The sequence below is a fragment of the Coccinella septempunctata genome, chromosome 1 (assembly GCF_907165205.1).
Source record: "Coccinella septempunctata chromosome 1, icCocSept1.1, whole genome shotgun sequence".
NCBI classification, from domain to species: Eukaryota; Metazoa; Arthropoda; class Insecta; order Coleoptera; family Coccinellidae; genus Coccinella; species Coccinella septempunctata.
Window position 1 is genome coordinate 41,714,257 of NC_058189.1, and position 18,937 is coordinate 41,733,193.

Below are 18,937 nucleotides of genomic sequence, written 5' to 3' on the forward strand. Positions count from 1 at the left end.
AATCGAAAATTTAAGCCGAAATCCATAAATCACCCTGTATCTCCGAATATAATGGTCTTTGAGTAGAAAATAAGCATCTTTTCTAAAAGGCCAAGATGACCCTCATTCGCCATTATTCTATGGCCAACCGCTCGTGAAACACCCTGCGTATATGTGTTAGCCTAGTTTATGTCGAAATACTGTTTCATGATGATGATGACTTGAATAAATCCCTACTCATAATAGTCAAATATTCCAATGGTCTCCACATTAATTTCAAATATTTTTATTTTCAGAAGACAACTATAAAGAGCTAAGTGAAGCTGGTGATGTTGAAAATAGCATAACAGCTCCGGTAAGTTTAAAAGTCACTTTAAGCTTAAAGCTTTCTTTAGTGTCATTTTTAGTTCGGTTGAAGGAAGCTTTAAAATAAAAACGACTTTAGGTTAGATTATGAAACCGGCCGTAACCTTAGAACATAGATACATGGAATGGAAAATAATCATTCCAAAGACTAGTGTGAGATAGTTGCTTAGTGTCGCCAATCACAATTGAGACAGTTGACATCATTGTCACATCAATTTTCAGTACGACTAGGTAGGAACTATTTAAATTTTTCAATATAACGCCACTGCCTTAGTGTCGCGCTAGACAGAGAAACATCGAATGTGTGTTCTAAAAACAATTCATTCGTAGCACTGAATGTCCATTCCATGTATCCATGTTCTACGGCCGTAACAATGTTAATTATAAATGATAATACAATAATCTAGGACTAATATAAGCTAAAATCGCTATCCTTAATCTCCAAGTGGCCCTCTGAAAAAATTGTTCGAAAATTGGCAATTTTAGGTATTTTCATAAAATTCTAATTATTTTGGAAACAGTACATTTTCGCTGAACTAATCTTGGTGTCAGTCTAAAGTCTACTCTACCGTGGTGTGACGTTCGATTCACTCGTTGTGGGATGAACTGTATACAATAAGTACACTATATCAGAAAATAGATTCAACATCGTTATCAATCAAAATAAAACATGATACTGCTACGTTCTTACGTTCATTATTCGCTAGAAAACAGATCAAATATAAAAAATATACAACATATGAAAAAAATAAATTCAATAAATAATTCAAATAAAAGGAAATGAAACAACTCACTATTCCTTCATTTTGATTGAAATATCTAAGTTTTATCTAACTATCTATCTAACTTTAGTTGACAGGCATGTTCAGGGTTAAATAAAATTCGATATTGAATATTTCGAAATAATTTTCTTTTCCAAGAAATCTTAACCCGAAAATTTCAGGAGACATTGAACTATTAATACTTCGTTAGGGTGATGCAAAATTTATGAATGTTTCAAAACGATTTCTACCAATTCATAATATGTTTTCATTATAGGAATGTATTATGTTCGACACATCGCTGAAGTCTTCTTCGGTTCTTTTGGCCAATAAAAATAAACGAAAATTTACTCTTTCATCTAGCCGCACATCAATTCTGGTTCATAATCTAAGCAATCCACTAAATGAATGATAATTAATCAAATGAACTAGAAATATGGTCAATGAACGTAAGAGAGCGGCAGTGAAATGTTCCAATAAGAGGTCACTCTAATTAGATGTGGATTAATCTTAGGATTGTGAAGTCTTCAACAAAATTTGAATGTATTTGTTTTTGCTTCGTAAAACTGGTTGAAGAGAGGGCGTTATTTGAATTTGGAGAATTTGAGGAACTTGAGTTCAGCTCTTTATACTCCATTGATTATATTGTTATTCAAAAATTTCAAGCCGTTGTTACCTGGGTAACGAAAAACACCTCAATATTTTGAATATCAAAATGAAAAAAAAAATGGTGGGGGACTGATTTTAACTCTTTCAGGCCCAAATTTGAATATTTTATTCAAAATAAATGTCATTCATATTTTCAGGTCGAAAATACATTTAATCAATATTTCACTCATTTTATTATGAATATCTATCTTCATTTTTTTTTAAATGGTGAACTTTACATGTGACCACCAGGACTCAACTAATAATACAAGTAATATAATTATTTCTTGTGGAAGGCAAGGAAAAGTGTTTTTTTTTGTCACTTAGGCCCGTAAGATTAATCGTAGTTTAAAGATTAAGAAATCTCCGATCAAAGTTGATCTATGGTTTAAACCGTAGTGTTAAGATCGAGTACAAAATGAGAAGAGATTAACTAATCCTGTGCAGTTGCCAAAATAGTTGGCTATTTGAACTAATTGTGACTCATTGGTTGATATTTCTTAGTTTTCTGTGTTAATCTTTGGATCAGTGCTTCTGTCAGACTGCAGCGATCAGTTTATTTATTTATTGTGTTCTGTTGTGATCTTTGTATCAGCATTATTATTGATATATTATTGAGGTGTGAGGTAAAACCTATAATTGATACATATCATTCAGTGCTTCGTTTCTGAAAATATCTAGGTATATTTAGTATCTAACGAAAGGTAAATTTCGAAGTGGAAATAAGGAATTGCTTTTGAACATAGCAATTCAGAAGATGGATTGCAAGTGAGACAAAATATGAAATTGAATGTTGATATTTCACCTTGAGGAAGGGTGGCTTATTTTTTTCTCAATCTCACTCAAAATTGCTCTTGCAGAAGTTTTGGAGATCGAATGAATTCGATATCATCCCATTTATCCCAATAATTTTCTCGATCACGGATAATATATGGTCTTTCATGATACCTATTGAAATCATTCAATTCGTGCAAGATTTCAATATCTCAATCCGAATCACTATCATATTTCAATTCCATTTTCAAACATTGAACTCAATAATTCTCTAACCGGCAACGCAAACCTGAACACAATTTCTTGAATCAAAAGAAACAAGAAACTTCAAAAAATTTCATAGAAGCAGGTAGAAAATAGTTTCATAGAATATATTGAGTTTAATCCCAATCCATCCTTGATGGATTGACTATGTTTGATCTTAAGAAATAATCGTAATCCAAAGTTTAAACCCTCATTCTTGGTTTAAACTACCATTAATCTTACGAGCCTTAAGCAAAGACCAACTTTACACGCTGCACAGCGCCATTTTGCAGAACTATTGCAGCTGTTTTGAGATGTAAACATAAAGACGCATGAAATGAATATTATCAAAGGTGTTTTCATGCCTTAATGGTAAAATCGCTAGAAACGAAAAGGTTTACATAAGCTTCATTACCAGGGTTGTGCGTTAACGCACATTGCTGCTTATGTTAGATAAAAACTTTTTCTGATCCTTCACATAAAAATTTGTTTTGCTAGTTCCAGTGACGTAGCAAGTTCAATTCGGGCCAGGGTGCACAACAATATCTGCCCGCCCTTCCCGTCGAACATATTTGAGTTCGGAGTTCTTGATTATTAAAATCTTGACAAGATAAAAACTTAATGTCTGAACTCTCAATATCGGGAAGTGTACAATTATAAAAGGGTGGAAAATTTTAAAATCATACATGTATTTTTTATCAATTCATGATATCAATCAGATTTTATGCTTCATCAACTTTGTTTTTTAAAATGTGTTGTTTTGTATAGATTTTTAATGTGTTGTCAACTGCTAAGACCACTTGTTGAGAAAGAACAGATTTACCAGCTCACTGATTATTGTTACTGACATAGGACAGATGAGATAAACAATGAACTAAACCTTTGATCGAAAATACAAAACCAATATTCATTGCCGAGATTATATTTTTTAAGAGTTATAAAGAGGTGAGAGTTAGGTCTGTTCATCTAGATGAGTACCTGATTTAATATATTTGTATCATTGCAGCCTTGAGAAAGGACAAATAAAATGTTCGAAACGTTGGCAAAGTTGTAGATGTTTTAGAATTGAAGTATACGCCTTTTGAAAATTCCAAATTTCTGTTATCATTTATTGAATGACTCCACCCAAATTATCCTCAAATTAATATTCGAATATTTTTCTCAATATGTAATATTGTATCTGTCGACATGACGAAACTATTTATATCACTGATATATTTCAACTTTTTTCATGAGCTTGAATGAAATAAATGTTCATTCTCCATTGTTGAAAAAATAGAGCTGGTCCTGGAGAACGTCACCCCTTGCACCCGCTGTCTCTACGCCACTGGCTTTTTCATACCTATTTACAACATATCCAGTAATTCTCATCAACCATTGGTTCGCATCAGTAGGTACTCATATTATCTGTCTGAAGATTTCTCACTTTCCTTTCATGTTCGTTGTGAGATTTTCTAAATATTTACCCGCGTCCAATAAGTAGTATAGGTATTTATTAGCATTTTGAAACGAGGGAGTCCGCCTTCTTTTAGCAACCGAATTGGTATCTGCCAATTTCAAGTTCGTAAAACATCTAAATAATGTGATATCAAAATTTAAGCCTTCCTGAAATGGTTTATCTCGTTTTTACCGATCATTCACTTCGCAAGTGTCTGTGTCCAATAAAACAGTGCCTTAATTCTTTCAGCAACCGGATTGATGCATGTCTGTCAATTTTATGTTTCACTTTTGAATATCTAAATAATATAATATCAAAATTATGTACAGCTTTCCTGAAATGATTTCCTCTTTACCTACTCTACTTACCTTACTCTTTTGCGATCTCTAACCTTCCAAGTGCCCATTCCGATAAAGTGGTATTTTGAAGCTTTTAGGACGTCTGTCTTCTGTTAGCAACCGAATGAATGTCCGCCAATTTCACCTTTTACTCTTGAACTTCCATATTATCAAAATTTTAGACTGTCTGAAATGGTTTGAAATTGCACTTTTTTCTTCATCAAAAATGACTACTGCCAGGCATTTAGCAACGACCAGAAAAAATTTCATATTTCTACTTGTATCACAAATTGGATGCAACAAAAATGGATTATCCTAAACTGACTCCAAATTCATCATCTTCACTTACAAGGTGTTTCGAAAAAAGGTGACCCTGTCTCTAGGATAGGTAATAAGGTGAAAAATAATTGTGGTTTCGTAACGCCATCCGTATTCCAGATTAACTTTTTGGTGTAAAATTGGATGATGTTTATGTTCATTCGAAAATTTGATCAATAAAGCTTAAACCTTAAAAAAGTTATGTTAAATATTCAATACTACTCGGCATGAACCGTGTAACTCGCGCCCTCTATGAGAGTCAGATATAAAAACAAATTCATTGGACGTATCAGCTTCCAAAACATATTCTAGACAAATTTCATTTCAATATTACCAATACTTTCGGTAAAATCTTGAAAAATGTCTATAATTAATAATAATTTTTTTTGCTTATACTTCTTGAATACAGATGGCGTTATGAAATTTTTTTACTACGTAAACCCTATTTATTTTTCAGTTTTCTACCTATCCTTGAGTCGGGGTCACCTTTTGTTGAAACACCCTGTATAAAGGTGCGCTACGCCCTAGTTAACGCAACGTCTACCAGCTGCCAGAGGTGTCGAGTGAGTCTAAGGAATCTTATATTGAAAAATCAGCCTTCCTAAATTTGAATGAGGTGCACTTCCCTCTTATGCCCGGTTGTACAAATCAAATTCGAGCCGAGTTCAACGTTAAATCCAGTTCAACCTGTCAAAATTGTACCAAATTGCCACAGTTGAGCTGGGTTCAAATTTAAACTCAGATTGAACTTACGTCAGAAATCACTAATTTATATGGGGTTTTCATTAAAACTCATTTCATCAGTTGGTCATCTCGGAAAGTCAGAAATTCTCGAGGAAATTCTTTTATTCGACAAACGGAAAAAAAAATTTTCATTCAAGAAGAAATATTCATTCAAGTTATTAACTTGCCGAGGTGCAATTATCTCTTCTATGAATTTCCTCATGAAAAAATTTCCCGAAAAATCTCACCATTAGCTACAATTCGTATCCTGGTGAAATTGAAAAAAGACGTTCGTCGAGTGCTACCATCTTTTCGAAGAAAGTGGAAACTATTGTAATATTCCAACTTCTACTTATCGTACAAGTGTTCTGGCAACACCTCACCTCACATTCTGGTAGTCTTTCCCCCTTTACGGCTTATAGGGATGGCGAGAAAGTCCCGTGTTCTGAAGAAACCAAAAAGCTAAAGATGCTGCTAGAATGCAAGTAACGAAAACATTGTGTAATGTGATGGCTGAAAAAAATACGATGGTGAACAACATAAGACCGATGAAAAACTATTATATCAATTTGTCCGCATACCGTAGTATACGGACAACCCGTTTTACACGTAGGTAAAACGCAGTTTTAGAAGACAAAATTCAGCCCATAATACTGATAAACAATAAACCGAAATAAGCAGTCATTACCGAAATATGTTATTTTGATAATTGAAGATTTATAATTGAAACACAAAACTCTATGTCATTCTGTTCAAATTTTCCCTATGCTTTGTGCAAATTTGTTATGGTATTTTTATGTTCAAATTTTCGACGGCCCGGAAGAGGTGTTTTAGTGTTTTGATTACTCCGGATTATCGAGTCTCTACTGTTTTCTGTATGTTTTCTAAGGACCAAGCAGCGTTGAATGGACCTGGATCGGGATGGGTAACTGCCCTGGTTATGTCAGTGCTTTTTTCATTTCTCTGCTACAAACTCAGTATTTTTTAAAGAGTCAATTTTGGAATATTGTTCATAAATCAAACCATCATTTATTTTCCATGTGGATTCACGCCCTTAAATAATAAAAATTTCGAGGTGTTAGAATTTTCGCCTTCGCTCTATAGCAAATATACTGCTCCACAAGAGTTAGGGATATCGTATTCAATCGTTTTTAAAAGTATGTAATCTTCGAGAAAATCGCTCTAAAATCATTTAAAACTCAATAACAACTTGAATCGATCTAATAAAAATCAGTATGAGACATTTCGTCAATCTGGTGGCCTTTTTTCTGAAGTTTGGTTCTTTGCATATGCTTCATGAATGTTCTTATTTTCAAATGAAGTCCAGTTTATCAACGGCTTCGATTTGAAACGAGTTTTCTGAAAATGCCAAGATGACATGCTACAAGGTGGCCTAACTCAGGTTGTTGCTCCAAGTCAGCCAAAGTGTGATATCTCGACTTTGGAATAGGTTCAGGTTCCGTGTTGGAAAGACCAAGGCTTGGTGGGCGACGAAAAACAACACCTGCTCAGGATCGTTTTATCACCGTTTCGGCGAGAAGAAACCCTACATCTACGTGAAGAATGCTACGGAATACTCTTCAAAATGCAGACGGGGTTCAAGTTTCCATCGAAAACATCAGACGACGTTTGAGAGAGGTGAATCTAGGTTCTAGACTAAGAGGAGTTTCATTAACACGTGACCATAAGCGTCAAAGACTGGAATGGGCAAGGCAACATGTCAATTGGAACGATCAATGGCGTAGTGTCATTTTCACTGATGAATCCAGATATGGACGATTTTCAGATTCTCGAAGGATAAGGGTATGGACAATCCCAAGCATACCCCGTAATCGTCGCTATGTCCAAGAAGTCCATCCATTCCGAGGTTGTAGTGTTATGGTATGGGCCGGGATATGTTTCAACGGGCGCACAGATCTACACATTTGTCCTGGGAATATGACCGCCTTACACTATAGGGAGCATGTCATTGACAATGTTGTGCCAAATTTTCACGCTGCTATTGGTGAAACTTTCAATTTCCAGACGATAACGCTAGACCGCACCGTGCAGCCATGGTTGAGAATGCACGCGAGGAGCTGGTATTCCATATTTACCAATAGGTACCTCCGAACTCACCAGATTTGAATTGCATAGAACATGCATGGGATATGCTCCAAAAAAGATTAGATAATCATCAACCTACCCCAGAATCCTTAAATGATCTGAGAGAGCTTCTGCCCCGTTTATAGAACCAAATTCCTCAAGAAATGTTCAACAACCTCGTGTGTAGTATGCAAATAAGATGTCAAGCTGTTATTGATGCCCGTGGAGGCCATACATTGTATTGATAGTCTTAAAATGCTTGAATTCTCTGGTAATAAAATTTCGTTATTTTACTCGATTTTTCTTAACCATCCTGTATACGCTGCAGACCTACAGGCTAAAATTAATTTGCAACTTGAAATCATATTAATATGAATTTTCATCACAAAAATCTTATTTTAACTATATTTTTTTGCAATTTAAGTCAATATCCCTAACTCATGTGGAGCAGTTTATTTATAATTGGGAACAATGAATCAAAAACGAGAAATTCGGAGTTATCGCTTTGGAAGTTGACTTCTTCGCCTGAAACAAAAATTAAGCAATCATTAATCAAAACCCCATCGCCACCCATAGCAGTTCTAAACAAAAGGGAAGAAATTCTTATCCCAATTCTGAAGACTTGCCGCTGGTAATGATGAATAAAAATTGTGGAGCTTATAATTATAACTCGAAACGAAAACGGTTCACTTGCGTTTCACCGACATCAGAACACGAAGTCATTATCGTAATATAGGCTATAAAAATATCCATTAACTTTGCTTCCCTTTTTCATTCTAAATTAATGCAGGAATTTTCCGATGGAACAAAGAACGATGCAGGTGACTTGAATTCCACGCATAATTTCGTTTCCAATAACCGCCATCTGATTACCTGCTTCCCAACGTTCTTACATAATGAGTGCAATACACCTGACCTAAAATTTCCGAAAACGATACCAACAATCGAACTGACCACTCCTACCCACTGAGAACGTATGGCGTACACCACGATACGGGGACTGTCTGCATTATAGTAAACACTTAACTCATTCAGCGGGCTCACCTTGACTAGATATATATGAAACACGAAGATTAGTAAGCAATGTTCGTTGTTTGACAATCACTCCGCAATCAAGACTGGAGTTGTATTGACACCAAAACACAACACTGCGGTCGATTGCGGCAGAGAACCACGAAAACTTCATATCTGATAGTTCAAACGTGTGCGAAAACTGAATTATGTCAATTTTCGATATAATTTATTCCATCAAAAAAGTTTGAAGTGAAACTGACGGCAATTTCCGTGTTTTTGTGTAGTTTTTTATCGAAATGACGAGTGCTAAAATGGAAGTGACCCGTGGAAAAGTCAGAGATAAGGTAATTTTATGCGTTTCATAGATTTTTCTTGAAAGCCAAACATTTTTCTAGTTCGTTTGTGTGCATTTTCTGAGGAGAACATGTTCAAAATGAAATATTGTTTGATGAAATGGCCATATTGGGAGAATTGGAATGGATTTTGTTCATTCAAAGGAGTTTTATACTTCAAGATTCACTGCTCCTTGAACCTTGAATCCTCTACCATAACTCCATAACTACGGAAAACTAATAGCGTTTTCTATTGGTAAAACTAGTGCACTGCGAACTGAAGCTAGTTTTACCATCGCAATTCGCTATAATAGCAAATTTCATTTGATATTGAGAACATATTATAAAAACAGTGCAATAACTTCAAGATATCCTAATTCACATTTGATGTTCTGTGATCCAGTGCAGCACTAGTTTTACCAATAGAAAACGCTATAAATTACCGTGTACAAACCAACGATGAACATTTAATATAATAATTTTCGAGGAAAAACTGACTAAAAAGCATCTCCTTATTCTTCCTGGCCTGCATATACAGGGTGTTTTCGAAGGTGAGGCTTTTTTGATAGAAGGTAGAAGTCATTTCACTACAAATTGTCTATGTAAAATATCCAAGAAGACTGAGCTACAACCCCTAGAAGTTCGACAAAATTTCATTCAATTTAAATTACGGGACTGTGGAGGAAGGTTACTCCAGCATCGGAAAAACGGAACAAAACGTGAGCATATTGCTGGACAATGAATGGTTCAGTACTTCCGAGTCTATCTGATCAGTTGCATCAGGTCACTTGACAAAATTGTTGTACCGTGCAATTTAGGATGAACAAGATTCAGACAGTTTATCGGAAGTCCTTATGTTGACTAAGATATATTATTGTCACCCTATTTTATCCCATTTTTGCGACGATTGTTGGGAGGTTCGAACAAGAAGAAGATTGTAAAGACAATTGTGAAAATTCAGACGAATTTTATTGATTCTATTTTCTTACACTTGGTGTTGAGTATTTTTTTGTCAGTTGGTATCGAATTGAACCATTTAATAAAATCGTTCAAGTAACTAAATAATGAGAAAAATTCGGCAATCCTAAATTCACATTTTCATTCCCACGTAATAATCGAACGGGCCAATATCCTAAACGAAACCAGATGGTTGAGTCAGTCATGACGAGATAGGTTTGTTCCCATTGCTTTGCGATAATTCAGATAAAAAATAGCCTAGGAATATTGAAATAATTTTTGCTTTGACCCAATTTCCTTTTGAAATATGTATATTAAGAGTTTTCAGGTTAGAATATTAAAATTTCAATGAAATTGTGTTCACAGTAACGAAATACCACATTTGAAAAAATATAAAAAATGAAATCTTGAAAATTCCTGGTTTTATTCACCCTCAATAAAAAGTTCGACTTGTACAGGCAACCATAATTGTTTGACATCTTCTCTTCGTGCTTTCTACCAAGTCATTGAGAAAATCCTGCTCAATTTCTTACTGAAGTTATTGCGAAAGGTTTCACAGCTATTGAAGCTTTTAAGGCTGTGGTCTACGGGCGTAAAGGGTTCTTTGTAATTGGACCAAGCTTGCTCGAATGGATACAGTTCAGAGGATCTTGGAGGTAACGATAGATTTGGATTACACTGGTTTTCTCTAGCTGTATTCACCTGGCGATATATACCTGTGCATGTGCATGTGGTGCATCATCATCAAGAAAAAGGAAATGTTCCTCAATAGCTGCGTGAAATATTGTTGAACTCCTCCGTGGATAATTTCTGCAACATATGTCTGATAGCTTGACATTCATTATTCTTGGAAGTACCAATAAATCCGTTCTGCCACCGTCACCGTCACTCACCATCTCAAACCATAACAGTGCCTCTTCGATAGTATGAACTGGTTTCTCTGTATGAGTGGACTTGTCCACACTCGGGGGCCAAATCTAGACGCCTTTAAAGAGTACTTACCGCCATTCATTTCGCGAGTTCTCGCAGTTCCGCTTCCTTGCTCACTCTATTCTTTGACGCCTATATTCGCGAGTTCTGAAACTCTTCTTAACAATCGTCCCAATATTAAATTGAATTCATGATAAAAACTTCTGACAGTGTTTAGAAAATTGAAGTACCTCTGGCATCTCGAACACATTGACAACACTTGACTGCAAGTGTTGAGATGCTGTCTTTTCACCGAAAGTATGAAAAACGGTCCTCTATCGGTGTGTACCACGTGGGCTACCAGTTCTGGGTCTTTGTCGAACTGTCTTCTTCTTCTTCTTATGTTAGGCCTTAGGCCTGTTCTTGACGATCTTTAGAATCTAATGGTCAGTTCTGCAGAAGTAACTGCGATGTAGACTGCCAGCTGTCTCGCCATCTCTTGAAGGGACGTCCTGGTGGTCTCTTGACTAGTGGCTTCAAATCCCTCGCTATTCGGGCTAATCTTTGAGGGTCCATTCTACTCACATGCTGGTTCCACTCCCTTCTTCTCTGTCTTCCCCATAGCACAACATCCTGGACTTTACAGAGTTCTCTTATCTGACTATTGGGTATTCTGTCAAGTAGTGTTTTTCCTGCAATTGATCTTAACGCTTTCATCTCTGTTGTCCTCAAAATCCTCTTGGTTTCCGCTGTATCGGCTCTTGTCTCGATAGAATACGTCATGATAGGACTAACACATGCTTTATATATGCGTACTTTTCCGTCCACCCTCAAATCCTTATTCCTCCAAATGACATCACGCAGACAACCGGAAACATACGCCGCTTTATTGGCTTGCTTGCGTACGGCTGCTTTAAGGCCTCCGCAATCAGAAATCTCCACCCCCAGGTATTCGAACTTAGACACTTGCTCAATTATTTCGTTGTTTATTACAATTTAACACCTTTTGGGTTCCCTTGCGATAACCAAGGATTTCGTTTTTGATGTTGATATGATCATGCTGTACTCTTCTGCTGCTAGTTTGAATTCATATGCCATGCGCTGTAGGTCGTCTTCGTTGTCGGATATTAAGACTACGTCATCTGCAAAACACACAATTTTTATTATTTCAGTTGAGAGCCTGTATACCTTTCGAACTGTTCTGGTGGTTAAATTACGTGAACTTGATATTACAGTTAGGCAATGATATAATGAAACGGCCACTTGCACTCTTGTTCGGCGAGACTACAACTAAGAACTCTGTTGAATGAACTGTCTTGGCATTAATGATACTTTTAATTGCGTAAAACTGTTGAAAACGAAATACTACCTGAAAAGAAATCATTTAAATATGTATTCCTGACAACACTTGGCCAAAAATGACTTGATCAAAACTTGCTTCATGATGAACCAAAGCAGTTTCTATAATCGGTAAAAGTTTAGGTAATCGAAAATAAATATAAAGTTGATATGGAATATGATATGCAATTGCAGAAAATATTAATAACCCCAACTTTTTACTAAAAGTTCGGCATTTAATGTTGCGGTAATTAATGGAACCAGGTCAATATTACCTTCAAAACGAAAAGAGTGAAATATAAATATAATTATTTTCACTTCATGATTTCAATAATGCATAACGCATCTGATTCCATATTTTTCGTTAGTTTTGTATTTTCTGTTTGATCAGACGTTTTTATTTGAGTGGGACCTCTACATATTTTGCAGATTTCAAAAAACTCGTAATTTCTAATCCGTAACAAGTTTCTTGGGAATAATTCGAAAATAACGAAAAACAAGGATAACTTTCATTAGAGGTCCGTTTTTTTGCATAAAAAGTGTAGTTTATCTACATCTACATACTTTTGTATGTAGATAAACTACACTTCCTCTACACTGGTATAAATCAAATCGAGTGTAGATAAGTACTCACATTTCCATTTTAATTAATGAGGTAAAAAACTTAATTTTGGAAAATTCATTATATTTGATCCACAGTTCTTCACCATGCAATAATTTTCGAACAATATTTAGAGGTTTTCACCAAGAAATTAGACAAAAAATTCAATAATCAACTAGAACGAGCTAGATAAACAAAAGTTGGTAGGAGAATCAAAATATTCAAAACCTCTTTAATCAAAATGGCCATCTGAAATCTCATAAATTTTCATATGTTTCTGCGAATGGCCCTCGAATTAGTATTTCAACCAGTTTTGGTGTCCTAAAAACACATTTGAAACACAGATGGCGCTCACATCACTTTAGTCGTTTCATTTCCAATCTCTTTACTCTATAATCTTTGATGCCCTATTAGTTACTCTATTTTTGTGCTCTTTATGTTATATTTATGTAAAAAATGAGCATAACACGATTAATTTCTGCTTTATAGCATCTCTTCAATATGGGATTCAACTGTTCCTAAATTTTATTTGAAGAAAAACTGACGGTTGGTTGGATTGATTGACCATTTCTAGTTGAGACATTCTGTATATCCTTAGACGAATGTTGGTATAAATGTTTTTCGTCAAAAAATAATTATTTTGGTTGAATCCCTTATTTCTTCTTTCACCTTTAATGGTCGCCTCACTAGTTATGACACTTATTCCGATCGAATAAACAATAATCCAATGAAAATATAACCAGAGCAGGATTATTCGCATTCCGTTTTGAAGACTCCCAATGAAATCTAATTGACTTGTAGACATGCGACCTTAAATAAAGTACATATAAAGAAGGACTATAATTATATTATTGTTGGTATCGATCCCGTCATCTAAATATCAATTGGATTTCATTCAGTTCGAACGGAGTTGTTTTATTTACGATTTTTATGTGGATCATGTTCCGCCTTGGTGCTCATTAAACTTTCCCAGAGAGAACAATTCAATTAATGCTCGGTTATATCGTTCAATGGAATGGTAATGGAAGAGAAATCTCCACATTTTTCATAGCTCGTCCTTGAAAACATAGGTGTTCATTCGAAGAAGAATCAACGATATTTCTGAACCGGAATTCGAAAACGCTCATTACTCATTGGATAAATCGCATATTTATAATAAACTGCTCGTCAAAAGTTATTTTTATTTCACAAACATGCATACTTTCCGTATGAGTTTTTTTAACAACATAAACTTATAGCGATTATACATACTCAGAAATTGTATTTTACTGCGAATACATGATTTCTCTGAAATACATAATTGAACTCAAAACCGATCATGATTTTCACAAAAATGAGTCTTTAAACCATTACATCTTTTGTGATACGAAACACGTTTTTTTTCACCTGAAGAACTTCACATATGCACACAATTTTTTTCAACCCTTTTCAAAGGAACTAATAGATGACATGATAAAAAAAGGGAATCACCAATATCAGAAAGCCATTTGCACCAATAGTTGACATACAAAATGATAAACGAAATTAATTCAGATACATCTGAATCGTTCGTTTATTATTCACCTGCCTTACTTTTGAAGGCGTGATCCATTCATTTTACAAAATGATTTCAATCAGCCTCAATTCAAACACGTAGCCAAAATAATATTACCCCTCAACTTCTAAAGTTTCATCAAACTGATATTTAATTCTTAGGCCTGCTATCATATTATTTGGTATGCATCCAGAACTTTAATTATTTAAGATTCATTTATAACATAAACAGAACACCGAAAACCAAATTATTCCTATTCTAAGAAATATACTTCTTCGGTCGGAAACAAAAAGGGTGCTTGCAAGACACGAAGTGAAGGACGTTGCTGTCTTATGTCATGTAGCAATGGATCCGACCTGTAGTGCTGGAAAATTGTCCGATGTATTTGGTGTTGACGGACAAAAATTATGAGAATCCTTAAACAACTTAAGGCGAATTTTGGCGCTGTAACTACAGCTTACTATGGTTATGGTTATCTCTGACGTCATAGTTACTGATGACATTTATGTCATCAGCTGTTAAGTGACAGCTGTACGTTTTGTTTGGTTAGTTTTCGATAAAAATAAAATGTTGGAGGGTAGAGACCCTTCTTGAAGAAGATGTACAAGAAGAATAATAAGAAAATATTCTTTAACTAGTTTAACCTTCCTGGTGTATACTGGTGCCTCTCCAAATGCTGTTTTTTGCTTACCTCTTTCTTTTTTCATAATTCAATACGCATTATAGATTCCAGTAGTAGTATTTTATAATTTGTTATATGTATGTGTTGTGATGGATCCACCAATGGCAAAAAAAATTAAACTATCGCTGTTTACTTCATACAAGGGAAGTTTCCCTTCTATATGGGTGTGTTCTGTGCTTCGTGAATCCCGCTACCAACGTCTATTATTTGTGTTCTGTGCGTCTCTGCTAAGAATCTATGGCACTAAAATTCATTCCATTTCACTCATTGAAAGGAGATAGAACTACATACCATACTCTTTAACCCATTGAACTCTATGGGAACTCCATAGAGTTCAATGCTTTAACCCTACTCAAGAGGAAGGTTACGTGTAGTTACGTGGTTGACTTCCTGTGACGTCATTGAAACGTCATAGTTACATGGTTATCATCGCCAAAATGTGGTTACCCAAGTAACTACAACCTAACCATAGTTAACCACTAGCGCCAAAATTCGCCTTTAAATTCCACCCTTATACTAGTAAGATATGATTCGTTCAGAAACTGAATGAGGATGATGTAAATTTCAAGAAATGTTACCAATAGTTTGTATAAATATATCGTCTTGAAATATCGAATTTTATGAAGGAATTTGGAATGTATATAAAATGAATATATGACTTTCTCAACATCAGAAAACATTATTATACATAATCACATGTCTCCACAATTTCCATTTTCATTGCTTTTCGTAAAGGTATAAGTATAAGTGGGGGCAAAATTTAGGAAATTTCACCGCTTCTATGGCTTCTTATTGTTCCTCAAATATTAAAAGTGGACCTTGTTTTCTTATGTCCTGGTATTTGACTGTTCTTTTGTTGAGTGACTTGAATTAAAATGTCAGAAAAAAATTTGTTGAAAAACATTACCTACTATACGCTCTGCTAGAAGAGTACATCACTATTATGATACTGGGCCTGTTCCGATATTGCTGTTAGTACTGGCCCGCAATCGAATAACAATAGAACTCGAACGACTGGGCCAATAGGCATCGTTTCTGAAATACTGACAGTACTGTTCAGCAATATCGGAACAGGCCCACTATCTATCGTATGTGCATCTCATTAAGAGGAGTTTATACCACAGGACTTTCTCGCCATCCGTATAAGGCGTAAAGGGGGAAAGACTACCAGAATATGGGGTGTTGCTGGAACACTTTACATAAGTAAAAGATATGGATATTACAAAAGTTTCCACTTTCGTAGAAAAGATGGCAGCACTTAACGAACGTCTCTCTTCAATTTCACCAAGAGGAGACGAATACAATGACTTTTCGAAAAATTTCTTTATGTGGAAATTCATAGAAGAGAATTGCACCTCGAAAAGTTGATAACAAAAATGAATATTTGTTCTTCAATGAAAAAAAAAATTAATTTTTGTTCCGTTTGATAAAAAAATTTTTGGCTTCCCGAGGTGACCAACTCATATTGAATTGAATTATAATGGAAGTCCCATATAAATTAGTAGTTTCTGACGTGAGACATTCATTTTCTCTTTTCGAACTGACCACCATAACGGTGTAGACCCCTCTTAATTTATTTTGCAAAGGTTACCGCAAAGTGCCATCAAATCAGGTGGAAGGTGGAATCATTGGATCACTGGCGTCAAAAAAGTGTGGTTCAAAGTAAATCCATGTATGTTGATTGGTTATCAACTGTCTGAAGGAACACTGATGACACCAGTCCACTTTCAGGTTAATGTCAGACCGTAATCGTATCGTTGAGTCGCATTACAGAGTGTCCCGGAAAATGTGGGAAATCTCTCGGATTCAGATAGAACATAAAAAAATAAGATGACAAGTTCCCATAATTTTTTTTCCTAGCGGCCCTCCCTACAAAGATACGACCTATTAAATGACGCCACTGGAAATTCATTTTTTTTTGTTATTGTTGTATATCACAAAATAAAACTTTTTTGTTCCTCGATAACTTTCGTATCACACTTTTTTGCAGACGAAAACTAGACTTCATGTTATTTTTAATAGAAATTGAAAAATTACTTACTTCTTTCATTATTTTTTTTTTCGAAAACGGATCATTTTATCGACACTGAACAAGAGTATCTTTTCTTTAGCTTAATATTCGAGGTATCCAAATTTGTTTTTTTTAGCACCTTATAATACAGGGTTTTAAAAATGTAAGCATTAAAATGTACAACCCAGTCCGCCCCTAGTAAACTGAACAAGCTAATTGAAATTTGAGTGCGGTGATATAAGAGGTCCTTACGTCCTTACTACTATTAATCATATCAAATTTTCATCGAATTATATCGAGTAGTTTGAAACTTATTCCACTAAAATGGATTTCCAGTGGCGTCATTTAGGAGGTCGTATCTTCGTAGGGAGGGAAGCTAGGAAAAAAAATTATGCGAACTTGTCATCTTCATTTTTTATGTTTTATCTGAATCCGAGAGTTTTCCCACCTTTTCCGGAACACCCTGTATCTCTTTAAATGAAGGAATCCGCACAAAATTACATAAGCTCAGGTAACGTGTTAGCAGTCTGTTTCCTCCTCTACTTCAACCTGATCGCTTTGAAGTTTGACGCTGGACCTTGCTTGGACACATTTTTTTTCAATTTTCTTTTGAGGATGTTTGATGACTTTGACTATTGTGTGTGGTGTTTGCAGCGTTTTTGAAACATAAAATGCGAATAGTCAACTCAAGGATGGTCATGGTATATTCAATAAATATTATTACTGCTACTATACCACTTGCATATTATATATAATGTCGCAATAACTTGAACTTATTTCGAATGAAAAAGTAGGTTGCATGTCGATGTCGCCTCTCCTCCTACTTCATTTTCACAAAATAATATCTGGCGGTTTCAACACATAACTGGTCTCACATGGCGTAACAAATTACTTGTTTTCATGGTATCGACGCCGATTAACCTATTCACACTGATTCACTTGTTTCCCTTTAAATTCACTAGTGTCATCTTGAATCAAAATTGAACCAAATTCAATTGGATAACTATCGTCCTTCATTTAAGCATTAAATATCTTTTCTGTTAGTATACAAATTTAATTGACTCAACCAAGAATATAAATGATTGAAAATGCGTTCATTATATACAGAGTGGTCCAACGAACACTCACATCGATTTTGTGGTTCTAAAATGAAAATGTGGAAAATCGCTTGGACCCGTCAATTTCTGATTCGATGGGGAAATACTCTTCCGTTCTTTGCATCCCCGTAGCAACCGCTTAAAGGGGGTGAGCACAACACCTTGCTTTTGAATAAGGATGAGGTGTGTTGCGATACCTAATGCTTACTTTTGTGATTAGTTTATTAAATGCTGGAAATAGGCACCATTCACTCTCATGCAGTAATATAAAATTTGCTGAAAACGTTCACGTACATTACTCCAGATTTCTGGTGTAATTTGACGGCATTCATTAATCATCCGAGTGCGCAAATCATCCAGTGACTCAGGCTTGGTAGCGTAAATCTTGGATTTCAGGTGACCTCACAGAAAATACTCCAGAGGAGCCTGATCAGGTGATCTGGGTGACCACTAAGGTCCAGTTTCACAATATATGGTTAACCCAAAGTTATGTAGTGACCAGTGGTTAAATCAAAAATTCGGTTTCAGAAAGTGTAGTTTATCGTTTGACCTAAAGTTAACTTGTGGTTGACTTAACCCCGAAAATTTCATGAGTTAACTAAGAGTTACCTGGACATAGAATTTTCGTGGCGTATATTTTTCTGCATAGAAAACATATTTTGAGTTCTGACAGAGACAATTCATCATTTCTTCGAGATTACTGGTTAGGAAGCATTTCACATGTATTGGGTGTTTATTAGTTGTTATTTACAAACATCGTGGCGATTATGATGTGAATACTCATAGTGT

General features: G+C 35.2%; 1 protein-coding gene across 2 annotated transcripts in view; it reads left to right on the forward strand.

Annotated features, from left to right (window-relative positions):
* The window catches only part of LOC123316164 (peptide transporter family 1-like), an 80,051-nt gene that overhangs the window by 13,464 nt on the left and 47,650 nt on the right, over positions 1 to 18,937 (forward strand). Inside the window, exon 2 of one of the 2 annotated variants that reach the window (XM_044902161.1) lies at positions 276 to 334. In XM_044902161.1, coding sequence (XP_044758096.1) covers positions 276 to 334 — 59 coding nt within the window. Of the gene's footprint in view, positions 1 to 275; positions 335 to 8,672; positions 9,032 to 18,937 lie in introns of those variants that run through there. The other variant, XM_044902162.1, reaches the window with a different exon arrangement.